The sequence below is a fragment of the Carassius carassius genome, chromosome 21, assembly GCF_963082965.1.
Source record: "Carassius carassius chromosome 21, fCarCar2.1, whole genome shotgun sequence".
NCBI lineage: Eukaryota > Metazoa > Chordata > Actinopteri > Cypriniformes > Cyprinidae > Carassius > Carassius carassius.
Window position 1 is genome coordinate 15,357,458 of NC_081775.1, and position 13,599 is coordinate 15,371,056.

The 13,599-nt window shown below is 38.9% G+C and overlaps 1 protein-coding gene across 2 annotated transcripts in view; it reads left to right on the plus strand.

Annotated features, from left to right (window-relative positions):
• The first annotated feature begins 6,016 nt into the window (after positions 1-6,016).
• The window catches only part of LOC132097611 (Rieske domain-containing protein), a 143,343-nt gene continuing 135,760 nt past the window's right edge, over positions 6,017-13,599 (plus strand). The window contains exons 1-4 of one of the 2 annotated variants that reach the window (XM_059503461.1): positions 6,017-6,170; positions 6,885-7,073; positions 7,288-7,322; positions 7,421-8,028. In XM_059503461.1, coding sequence (XP_059359444.1) covers positions 6,908-7,073; positions 7,288-7,322; positions 7,421-7,705 — 486 coding nt within the window. In that variant the 5' untranslated portion in view covers positions 6,017-6,170; positions 6,885-6,907 and the 3' untranslated portion in view covers positions 7,706-8,028. The remainder of the gene's footprint in view (positions 6,171-6,884; positions 7,074-7,287; positions 7,323-7,420; positions 8,029-13,599) is intronic. The other variant, XM_059503463.1, reaches the window with a different exon arrangement.

Below are 13,599 nucleotides of genomic sequence, written 5' to 3' on the forward strand. Positions count from 1 at the left end.
CACCGCTGAGCGCATCAGACAATAAGTGGAAGACGTAGATAAACAATTTTCCGGTGTCGCAGTCTGCTGACAGCACTCTTTGAAACAAGACATTCACCTTCACCTAGTAACTGCTGTTTGCTTATCTTCAGGCCTGTTCTTCCTCACACCTTCTGTAGTTCAAAGCAGCAACTCCTGTTCACCAAAGGCCTGGTTGTTCGGAGAGACCTGCGGGGCACAAACAGCAACAAGATCAGACTGCATTGGAAGACAACAGTCCAGCAATCTTGATCGAGCCACTGAGAGATGAGGGGAAAATCGCTGACCACACACTTTCCATGCAGAAAGCTCTCGTACTTGACTTTCATGAGAACGATTTTCTCCCTGAGCCTGTGTAAGGATGGCACAATGCACTGTTCCTCTGCCAGCACTGCAAGTGCATCAATATCCTGAACCGAGGTCAAACTGCATTAGTCAAATTATGTTAGAAGCAGTCTGAAGGATTCTATATTTAGTTAAGGGTTGTAGAGTTCAGTTCTACTGATATAGCTACAGTATTATTGTTTCAAACAATAAAATGTTTCTTGTTATGGGAGCTTAGGCAATGAATAATAAGCATAAAATCAAAAACATAAAAGCTACAGTATAAAATAAAAAAGGGTATGGTTAACAAGTAGTCGATCTTCCTCTGATCTTGTTATCAGTAACTGGGGGGAAAAAACACTCTGGGGAAATGTTTCGAATCAAGACACAGAACACAAAAATAGCTCATATATAATCATCTTATACAGGCCATTCAAAACAAGCTTTGAGATCAGATATTACATTATAGTCTGAATGCAATACTGAGCACCAAAACTAATAACCTCCTTACATCTGCTGCACTCATATTCCATGCTATACTGTGTGCACTAACTGCCTGCACAAGCCATAAAATGCTGGAACAACCTTAGATGGGTGAAGAGATGGATCTTAACCATACTAACTGACAAAGATAAATAATATATAGCTGTACTGCTTTATAAAGGAAATATTGTACATATTCGATTGGTGTAAGATGTGGTAAAATGTGTGAAACAGAGGAATTATTTAAGCATTATTGGTATTTTGGTGGTGGTAATTTAAATCAATATGAGGTTTTCAATGACTGTCGGTTACACACACACACACACACACAAATCAAAATACAATGTAATGTTACAGTAATACTGAAAAGCACTGAAAAATACAGGCATAATTGCAGTGTTCAAATGCCAATTTTGCAACTGAAATATGCTTACATTTATTTGTCTGAGGGCCTTAATCATTTATAGTAACAATAATTGTCGTAACTTTGGTATTTTAGCGGAAACCCAGGTTACCATGGTAATTTTGTTAGAACTTAGAAGGGGCGCTCTGAAGTCTGAATTTGGTTGAACAGCAGCTCGGGGTCTAACGATACTGATAAAACAATATTTGTGTTTACACGATCACGGTCCTTTAAACGTAAAGAGCCTAAAATGATTCGTTTTGACAGTTGCTCATCGACCGCTATCACAGCAAACCGCAATGTAGTGAACGTAAAGCATACTAGGACGTTAACACATAACTGGACTGAATAACCCCCTACCTCTTATTTACAATCATCTTTCACTGAAACTTCAGCTGTGAAACTTAATAGACGACTCCTTGTATCCACAGGAACTCTTCTAGCACGGAGAATAAGGGCATCTTGCCATCAAGCTACGTGTCACACAAACCCTTCTCCAGGTTCTACGTTAACTGTTACAATGCAATGCTTTTTGAATGAAAGTCAGCGTCATGTGACACTTACCGATCTGTACCTAGCTTTGGGATTTTTTTGTTATTCATAGATTATTCTGTGTCTGTCAGGATGTGTTTGGGTTGGGTTCCTCCTGCTCTGTCTCTGAGTGTCTGTAACCTTCATTCAGACGGGACTGGTCCCGCACCCGCAGACTCTCCAGAGGCTGGACAAACTCAACTCACCGCTCTCCATTAACCCCTGAGTTTCTCTTGGGTAGTGAGCTTACTTTGTAAATACGTACTTCACTTTTTCAATTGGGATATTTAAAGGATATTTATAATAATAATAATAATAATAATAATAATAATAATAATAATAATAATAATAATAATAAATAAACAAACAAACAAATAAATAAATAAATAAATAATTTATATTATTCCTTATATTATTATTATTATTATTTTTTACATATACAGTAGGCTATGTATAAATACTATATAGCCTACACACACACACACACACACACACACACACACACACACTCATGTGTGTACATGGATAGCTGCTCATCTTGCTGAGAACCATCTGTCTGCCTGTAACCTGGATAAAAAAAGAAGAAAAAAGAGAGCCCTACATAACCTACATATTCACCAGGAAATCAGGTTAAGCTGCTATTTAACCTCTTAACTGTCAACCCCATTTTTAAACATAGACGTGAAAGTACACTATTCACACTTAAATTGTCATAATTCATAAACGCTTTTGAATACAGATAAAAGGTTGGTCTCTTTTTAAAGAAGACAATCTGCAGATTATTGCAGATGTGAAATCATTTCAAAAAATGAAAGCATAAACAAGTTATAGAAGTTTAAATTTACTGTAAATAAATTTATTATTTTATTTTTATTATATTTTATATAAAATAAATATTTTATAAAATATGTTTTAATCCAAAATTGCTATAAAATTAAAGCCATATGTCTAAATAAGTTGTGTACCAAATTTGAAGTTGATATAAAAAAAATTTAGGTTCATATGCAATTTTGTTTAGGCGTAATACCACAAAAAGCCACCGGGTGCCATTGAAACTCCATTGAATTTTTTGGATGCATTTTTCTGTCACAAATGTATCAATTTCTCTCTCAATATTATGTCTATGACAAAATAACCACCAAATATGGAATCTTGAGACTCAGACCTTTCCAACGATATGTATTTTGTCAAGATTATGAAAAGTTTTGATTCTAAAAGACCGTAATACATTTGGAATATGACCCCCCCCCCACTAAGGGGGAGGAGCACGCTAAAAGATTTTAAAGTACGATTTCCATGGTAACGCAGTGTCCAATTTCAAAATGGTTTTCATAGGATGAATTTGGAGTATTTAAGCGTTCAAATGATATATAATTTATGATGATTACTAAAACATGTGATAGGGAAAAAGGAAGCGGAGTAGATTTTTTGTGACAAAGGTCATAACTCCTGTTATGATGTATATGTTTTGAGGTGCACTCTTTTTATAAATTAATCTTTTACTGTTCCTTCATAATTTTTAACAACAAAAAGGGGTCAAATATCTATTAAGGAGTCTTAGACCTTTCCAACGATATATAGTTTGTCATGATTAGATTAGGATATAATTGTAATATATTGAAGTAAATTTTTAACAGGTTAATACAGAACAAAAAATGTCTCACTTTTAACTCATCCTGTGCCTCACTTTTTGTCACAATATAATAGGACTGGCACTACCTGTATTCACAGTACATCAAGCAACTGTTGTTATTTGCTTCTGCACCCTTGCATATGTTCAATGCACAGTTTCATGTATTGTTCAATCCTGAATAGGCAAAATCAAGTAAAATTCTGTGCAAGACACTATTGTGAATAAATGTCAAAATAAGCATAAATTACACTGCTATTGCTCTCTATTTACCATATAAAGCAAATGAATGCGTAGTAAATGAATACACAATTAAACCTACACTTACGTGAAAAGGAGACCGAGGGAGAAGATTGACTTTAAGTACCTTTTAGAATTCATAGTATTCCATAATGTCTTTCATTATCCCATAACTTATTTATTGTCAGCTTAAAAACCTAAGCTTTTTCCTTTGAGATTTTTATTTTTTTATTATTTTTTTTAATTCTTCAATATGTCTAAAACTAACATTTTTCACAGAATGAAAGATGAGCCAGAAAATAAAAGCAAATAATTTTTTTGTCCAGATAAGTGAAAAGTGCAATTTTCTATGGCTTTAATTCTAAGCAACATAATTGTGATTCCAAAGTAGCAGCAGATGGAGTGTTGTACATGAAAATGGATTGACTTAAGCTATTTCATAATACTCAAAATATTGAAAATAAATGGTACCTTTTGGCTCCCTGTTTAGAGGAAAATCATTTAGTCTAGTAATACTTACTAAAGGGGGTTGCAGCAGACAGCCTGTGGAGTTACAACTGCCAAGCGATGTGTACTGTATGTTTGGCATGCTCGAGGTTGATTCCGGCCCTTTTACCATCTGTTATTGGCTATATCAAGCTCACAGTTTTACATGAACCAAAAGCATTAATTAGCTGTGCAGTTATATTTAAAAATGCACCCTTGTTTCAGCCTTTGATTGCTTTTCAAGTTTGCCATAGCCACTGCGCTTGTTGCTTTCAATAGATTCTACTACACAACTTACATTATAAATAAGGGTTATGCATAAAGCAGTACATTTCAGTGGAAGGATGGGAAGAATATTTGTCTATACCTGTACTGTCTTTTCTGTGTTTATAGTTCAGCCGTTTCAGGGAATGGGTGCACACAGTGTAGGCTACCAAGGTTTCATCTTATTTTCCACTTCTGCTGCTCTCTGATGTAAATAAAACATCCTGCTCTTAATTCCCATGATGCTAGCTGTTAAAAGCAACATTTGGCCTTTGGAAGAATCTGGGTTAATGCATTCTCAGTCAGGCAATGGAAGGAAAATAGAGGGGTGGAGGAGGGACATAAAAAGCTGTTTTAAATGTTTACACCCAAAAGCATCAGGTCAAATGATGAAATGCATGTAAAAATTATATTTATTTAAAGTAGATTGACATTTTGTGAATTTTTAGTGCAAATGTATCCCACGATTAATGTAAAAAAATAAATTAAAAAAAGCAAGCATGGCTTGCAGTAAATTACCATTTCATTAAACCCTTGTACATTTATAATTTCATAAATCTTAGAGTGCAGGCTGCCATGTTTGTTCATTATACACAATAAGTAAACATCTGTTTTGGCCTGTGTTGGAGATTCAGAAATAAGTCACAGAGTATAATAAATTAATTATTGACATTAGTGTAAGTATTTATCTTCAGACTGAAATCCCATAGGTTTCCAAGTTTCAATTTTACCCAAACTATAGACATTTCTAATCCTGCATAAAAATGTCCCAGGCCTTTGTAATGATTTCATTATATGCTCTGTTCTGAGTCTGTTTTGTATTTATTACTCTTTGTATTTATTGTTTTTAAACATAATAGTTTTTAAATTTAAAGTATTTATTGTTTTTGTATTTTGAATGAGATTTGAGGCCAGTTGCAACTGTCATTTAAATGTTATTGTTAATAAACATGGCTTCTCAGATAACATAAAACACTATGCAAAAAGCATGTGAGTGGAGTTATAACTGGAGAGGAAAAAAACTTCATATATACAATAATTGAAGTCGTTGATCTGACATTGACAGATATGGCCACTTCTGCAACTGGGTTGCGTATCAACAGCACCACCTAAAGGTTTTACATTAAAATTTATTATATATTGTTATGGGGTTTTACCATAGACAGTATAAAAACAGGGTTACGTGTTTGTTCTATTAAACAAACATAGCCTACGCGTAGTTGACATGAAACACAAGGGAACATTAATGTCCTGTGATGACATAGCCTACTGTACGCCATTTTTATATAGGTCTCCAATTTAATAGGCTATAAGTCTTTCTTTAATTGAAAATGAGTAGTAAAGACAAAATATGAAATAACTGTGAAAACGGAACCTAAATTATACAATTTCACAATACATAAAATAAAATAAATAAATAAATAAAAAATTTAATCTGAAAGCAGGATGGTTAAAATTACGCCACCAAAAAATAAAATGCTGTTAAAATTGCGCGTTAAAAAAAAAAAAAAAAAAAAAAAAAAAAAAAAAATAATAATAATAATAATAATAATAATAATAAACAGAAAAGTTCATCCTTCTAGTAGAAACTCTTCATTTGCGGTCTAAACTCTTATTTTGAAACGCAAGCGCTGGACATAACAGGAAACTACTGCGCATTGTTTCACTTTGTGATTTCCTCTTTAATATTTAAGTCATAAATATATACTGATCATTTGTCTTGAAACGCGACAAAGTGAGAAAGATGCCAGAGAAGATTATCACGTTTTGAGAAATAAACGTCAAACACAGGTAATCAGACTGCAGTTGCATTTTTTATTATTCATAATATATTAGTTATTCCTCCTATTTCTGTTTCATCTTTTAAATTTTACTTCCTAAAATATCCTACTTCTTATAAACACCCGGAAACTCTTTCAGTTTTGTGGGTTTCCATATAAAGACCAGTATAGTGAAGCGGCTGTAATCTACACAGAAGAATGAAGGACGACACAGCATTTGAACACTGGATTTACAAAAACTAATCAATGGGTCATTTAACCATGTGTTTCTATGTCTTTGGAAGGCTTTTGTCTTTCAAACACATTAAAATGCACAAATTCAAGTTATTTCTTATTACAAGTACCCTAATGCAGGGAATCACAAACTTTTTTTTATTAATGTATATAATGCATCAATTATATAATAATGCAATTATGCACATTAATACACATAGTACACACAATTGACCATAATGTAATGTAATTTATATTTATAAATTACTTTTAAAAACACTCCCAAAACAGGGCACAAACGACCTACCTCATTAATTACTCAAATGGTAAGTCTCCCGCAGCAGACATTTTCGATATTTACATTTTTGCGGTAGAAGTAGTTTTTTGTTGTTTTGGGTTGTTTTTCTATTCTTTCTATTGCTGTTAATCTTAACAATTAAGTCCGTCTGTTTGTCTATTTTATTATTATTTTGCGCAGTTCTGATGTTGTCTCCTCTGGACCATTTCACAGTGTCAGAAGATTGGGGGGGAAACATGAGCTCTGATGAAGATGTGGCAGCTGTATCCAGACATTCTTATTTCATAGGGAAGAAAGAGAATATAATTCAAGCCAGACGGGTGGTGAAGTCAGTTGGTGAAAGAGATGTTCTGGTGATTTACCACAAGGGGGACTTCTATGCTATTGACGTGCGCTGCTATCGTAAGTTAAGAGCTGGTTGACTTAAAGGGATAGTTCACCCTAAAGTGTTTAGACATGGATAATTATTTTGCCTGTTAAGAATTTTACAGATTGAAGGCCATGTAAATCCTTCAGTCCTCATTAGTATGTTCATAAAATATATCTGTTCACATATATTAAACAGTACGTTTCAAATAACACTGTTGTGCTTTTTTATGCTTTCATTTTGTTGAAGACTCTGGAGGTCCACTTCAGGAAGGTGATATAGAGGTGGGTTGTTATAAATACTTTCATTAGGCAATTTATGTTTCTTATTTATATTGAATGCCACAAATTTGCTTAACTTTCAATTTTCTCTTTTGCCAAAGAAGGACTTTGATGGCCGCACATGTTTAGTGTGCCCGTGGCATAAGTATAAAATTACATTAGCTGAAGGTGAGGGTCTCTACCAGGCAGTGAACCCTTCTGTGAAGCCCCTGAAACCAACCCGGTGCTCTAAAGGCATAAAACAAAGAGTCCACACAGTGACAGTGTCTAACAAAGATGTGTTCCTCACCTTAAATGACTCTCCAGGACCTATTGACTCTGATTACTATCAGACTGAGAAATATAGAAACACCTTCCTGAAAGAAGGGCAGAAGAAAACAAAGTGACCTCAGGGGAAGATAGATGGGATAAGTGAGTGTCTCAAGCATCAGCTGATCAGCAAACGTGTTCTGCTGAATTTGTTTTCATCTGTCTCCGAGTTATAAAGCTGGTCTAGCTGGTTTGAAAACCAGTCACCATTTTCCAAAAATCAGCCTGACCATCAAGTTTGTTGGTGGTCCAAGATGGTTTACTAACTAATGATCATTTTAGACCAACTAAAAACCAGCTAGCATGTCCCAAAACCATTTTTGAGCCTTTTACAGTACTTTGTCACAAGTGCTTTTTAATGGGCAAATGTGCTACTTTTTCAATGTTTAGACAGACTTTGGTAGAGGTTGGCTTGAAGTATGTAACTTTTTATTTTATAATAATTTAATCACTAAATCAGACTACTAACGTGATTTTCGCTTGCAATCTTGTATCTAATCCCATGTATTTTCTTGCTTTTATTACTCAGATATGCAGATTTAGTGACAAGTGCACAGAATAATAAAATGTAAAAAAAAAAAAAAAAAAAACAATTGGCGGAATAGGCACCTAAAAACAAGCTCATGTAACTTTCCAGTTCTATTCACTTATGTTTGTAGTAAACTTAGGATGTTCTAAACTTCTTGTTTATAACAAGTTGGGCACATTCATATTAACGTTACACTGTTAATGAAAGAGATTATAAATGTTGCTCATATCTGTATACAGACATATGTAAAATAATGTAGGATTATTTTTCCTGTTTAAAATAAAGAATGAACACAATATATGCTTTTTAGTCTTAATTCTGTGAAAAGGAGAGAGGTCCTCAGAGCTGGCAGGTGATTTGATTTAAGAACTGACAGTGATGACTGTTGAACTGATAGTGGAGTGTGTCTGGGGGTCAGAGGGTGACATGGGAAAATGAGAGGCCAAGGATGGAAGTGAAAGGAGGGAGTTTGAATGAGAGAAAAGGGTTTGTAATCTGTGTGTAAACAGGAGTGGTTAAGGCGGACTTGTGGACCTGAGGAATGCCTAAAAATAGCAAACAGAGATAACATTCTACACCAAACCAATGACCAAAAAAGGCCTGTAATTAAGAAAGAAAATAAGATGAAATACAGGATGTAATTTCCTTCCAACAATATCAAGCATGTAATTCATACAGGTTTAGTGAAATTTCACTAACATGCATATTATACAACACAATAGTTTTAATAGTTTTCTTTTTATTAGTACAATCATTGCAACTTAAAATAAATGCATACATTGTCTCAGTATTTTGTTTAACACAAAGACTTCAATCCTTTGGAGGTAAAGCATGTAAAATAACATCACTATCACTGCACTTTAGGCTTTACTCTTGAGGGGTCAAAAGCTTCAAAAATGACTGAAAACCTGTCATATATTTCTGCTATTCAACTATGCAGCTTTCTGTGAAGACCATAGATTTCCATAACACATTACCTGATTAAAAAAGTTCTAAGTGACAGTACAAGACAATAAGAAGTATAAAATGAGTTCTAAAATCTAATGTGATACATGATATTTATTTAAAACTAGAAAATATACCCCACATGTACAGTCTTAAACAGTATCAGCACCACTCTAGTACCTGTGCCCCTCCCTCCTCCCACGTACCCTGTAAACCGATGCAAATTAATGAGAGTTAGTTGATATGTAGTTGCACAGTTAGTTAGAAAGTCTTCAGTGGAATATCAAAATAAACTGTAAGCACAGCACTCTGTTTTCCTTTTACCAGGCATGCTAGTTAAGTAACTCGTCAACCTATCACAGCTCAACTCCAGTTCCTCAGGCTTGCTTTCTCTGCAAGGGGTATTTGTGTGTGTGTGTGTAGTGGTGGCTGGGAAAAATAGAGCAGGAATGTATGTATTTCAGACTGGAAACATTGTGTAGGCTATATCATGTGTGTATGTATCAGAACTCGAATCACTTAACTTATAGTAGCCATAAAAGTATATTACACATAGATTTGTATATATAGGTCTTTAAAATTAATTGGTCAGATTTGTTATTATTTGGTACATACATATATTCACACACTGTGTAGAATGCAGTCGTTACTAAGGTAAATCTAAATGTGGATGTTTTACGTCTTACAAGACCCAAGTCCAACACCAACACCACTTGTACAAGCCACCGATTTAAAAAGATGTTTAACTAGTTACCTAAACAGACTTTACTACAATACATTTTCAAGCCACTTTTTCAATACATTTTCGCCACCATTTCTGACATGGCGAACCATGGCTATGCAGCGATGCCTCTGGTGGAAGAGACTCTCGCCAAACATCTCGCGCCTAATTCGGCCACGGCATGGAAGTCTCGCCCCCTTCTTCCTTCTAAGGCGTGTCGAGTCACGTCCAGCCTCGTCGGGAAATCCTACATGGCCGCAGGCCAGGCGGCCGAAACGCTCCACTCTATGGCGGTCCTTCAGGCCTACCAAGCGGAGCTCTTAAAGGAACTCGACGAAGGGGAGGGTATCGCACCGGAGGCTGTGAAAGAGCTGCGGCGAGTAACGGATTTGGCGCTACCAGACATACTGTTCGAGCAGTGGGCTGTTCTATGGCTGGATTGATTAAGGTTGAGCGCCACCTCTGGCTTAATCTTACCGACATCAAAGAAAAGGACAAATCTTTTCATATGGACGCCCCTGTTTCTAAGGACGGTTTGTTTGGAGAGGCGGTCACTTCGGTGGTGGATAAATTTAGGGCAGCGAAACAGCAATCAGCCGCCTTCCGCCAGCTGATTCCTCGCAGGCCCAGGGAGATTGAACGGCGGCAGGCGCCTGCGCGTTCTCGCTCAACCTCCTCTCACCAGCCATTGAGTTGCCTCACGAGAAGAGCCTTCACCTATGGCGCCCCCTCGTAAGGATTGGGGTCCTAAGGCTTTTTCACCGGCTCGCCAGTGACAGCGAAAGGGGTTAGACCTGAGCTTGACGGCTAATGCCTCTCGTTCTCGGGCCCCTAATAGGAGCTCCTGATACTCTCGCTGCTTGCCAGGGACTGTGCCCTCCACTAGAGAGCCCTGTTGGACCGTTTTTACGCATCCAACCCTCTCACTGCAGTCCCCACACTCAAACATTGACTGTCTCGGCGCAAAGGGCGCTTCGAGCAGCATTGGATCGAGTTACCATGTCGAGCGTTCCCTCAGACACTCTGTTCAGAATCCGAGGGACGGTTCAAGGGTCTGGCAAAGACGGCCCATTTATGACGGCTCACACAGCTGCCGCTTTTTGCTAGCGGCAGAGCCCGATGTTCATCTTGTTGGATTAATTCCTGCCGTGGACACGCTTCAGGATTATACACAACGAGATGCAACGACTTTGACGCATGCGCTTCCCCTGCTTACGGATGCCGCGAGCCTTTCGTGCCCGGACATTTTAACGCGTATGAAAACGTTGCAGAAGGCGGAAATCTTGAAACCACTAATGTTATTTCGGGCCGCGTGGGAACGCTTGCCCGGCATTTCACAATGGGTGTTACGCACAATTCGTCACGGATACACCATTCAGTTTCGAAAAGGCCCGCCTCCTTTCAGCGGAATTCTTCCCACGGTTAAGAAGCTGAGGGAAATAGCGGTGCTGCGACAGGAGATGTCAGCTCTGCTGAGCAAAGGGGCTATAGAGGAAATACACCCCTATCAGATGGAGTCAGGTTTTTACAGCCGCTATTTTGTTATTCCAAAAAAAGACGGCGGGTTGCGATGCATTTTGGATTCACGCCGTTTGAATCTTGCACTCAGAACGAGCAAATTCAAGATGTTAACGGTAAAGTCTTTTTTGTCTCAGATTCAACCAAACAACTGGTTTGTCACGATCGATCTGAAGGATGCACATTTTCATATTTAGATCATCAAGAGACACAGGAAGTTCCTCAGATTCGCTTTAGAGGGCAAAGCGTATCAATACCGCGTTCTTCCCTTTGGCTTAGCTCTGGCTCCCCGAACTTTTTCAAAATGCATGGACGCAGCTCTGGCCCCGTTGCGGCTCCAGGGCGTCCGCGTGTTGAATTACTTAGACGATTGCCTGGTGTTAGCACAATCTCAGACTCAAGCACACTCTCACCGGGATCTTGTGCTGAATCATCTAAACAGCCTGGGCTTATGCACGCATTTCCAGAAGAGTGTTTTAATTCCCTCTCAACGGATAACCTTTCTGGGAATAGACTTTGACTCTCCCGCGCGCTCAGTCTCTCGCGTCATGCATGTGTCACTTCAAAGCGGGTCGCACAGTGACGGTGAGTTTGTGCCTCAAACTTTTAGGTCTAATGGCAGCGGCATCCCCTGTAATCCATCTGGGCTTACTTCATATGCGCCCCTTTCAGTGGTGGACGACAAGCCGGAACATTTCACCCCGTTGTCTTCCGCATCGGACGATTTCGGTGGCACGGAGGTGTGTTATGTCAATAAGACGGTGGATGTCAACCGAATTCCTTCTAGCCGGAGTTCGGCTGGGGATTTGCGCTTCCCGAGAGACTGTCACGACGGACGCATCTTTGACCGGTTGGGGAGCTGTTTGTCAAGGGTGCCCATCTCACGGAGTATGGATGGCGACACAACGCAGTTGGCATATAAACAGGTTGGAATTACTGGCGGTTTTTCTAGCTCTCCAGTACTTCTCTAATCTGCTGATCGGCCGTCATGTACTGCTCAGGTCAGACAACATAGCGGTTGTGTCGTATCTGAATCATCAAGGAGGATTACGCTCTCGCCCCCTGTGCAGGCTGGCGAGAAATATTCTTCTTTGGTCTCAAAACAGATTTCTGTCGATCCGAGCGGTTCATGTCCCCGGACGTTTGAACTTCGGAGCGGATTTGCTATCCAGACAGACTCTGGAGCAGGGGGAATGGAGGTTGCACCCCCAAATGGTGAGATTCTTATGGCAAATATTTGGAGAAGCAAGAGTGGACTTATTCGCGTCGAGCATGACTACGCATTTCCCGCTGCGGTTCTCCCTATGCCCTCCATCGCCCTTAGGCTTGGATGCGTTAGCTCACAATTGGCCCAGAACCAGCTTGTATGTTTTTCCCCTGATTCGTCTAATTCCAGCGGTGTTATCCAGGATACGGCTGGACAGAGTGGAGCAGCTGCTGCTGGTGGCTCCGTGGGGGCCCACACAGCCGTGGTTTGCGGACCTGGTCAGTCTGTTAGCGGGCTCTCCATGGGAGATTCCCCTCAGACAGGATTTACTATCGCAAGCACAGGGAATGATTTGGCATCCAAGGCCAAATCTATGGAAGCTGTGGGCGTGGCCTCTGAGAGGAGTGAGTTCACATGTCCCGGTCTTTCTGTTGAAACCACAGAGACTATAATGAATTCTAGGGCAGCTTCTACGAGACGCTTATATGCTTTCAAATGGAAACTGTTTACTGCCTGGTGTGGAATTCGTAATATGGGAGTTCCTTCATGGGATTTATCCATTGTGTTGCAAGGTTTATCAGGGCATCCGTTTGAGCCCTTGGAAACTATACCGGATAAAATCCTGACTTTAAAGACAGTTCTTCTTGTGACTTTATCCTCCCTGAAGAGAGTTGGGGATTTACAGGCTCTTTCTGTTTCACCCTCGTGCATGGATTTTGCACCAGGCTCTGTGAAAGTATTGCTGTGACCGAGGCCTAATTATGTCCTTAAGGTCACTTCGAACCCCTTTCACTTTCAGCAAGTGGTCTTGGAGGCTTTACACCCTGCAGATGCATCCTTGGATCCCAGCTATCAGGTATGTCAGGCGTTATGGTATAGGGTTCCCATACGGTGACGTCACCACAGCATCGAAGTGACCTATGAAAGGGAACATCTCGGTTACTGAATAGGGAACGAGATGCTGCGGTCCCGGCCGTTCCATGCCTTGATAGCATTCTTCTTCAGTTCATGAAATCTGAGCGAAATAGCGCGCGGCACCCAGGTATATGAT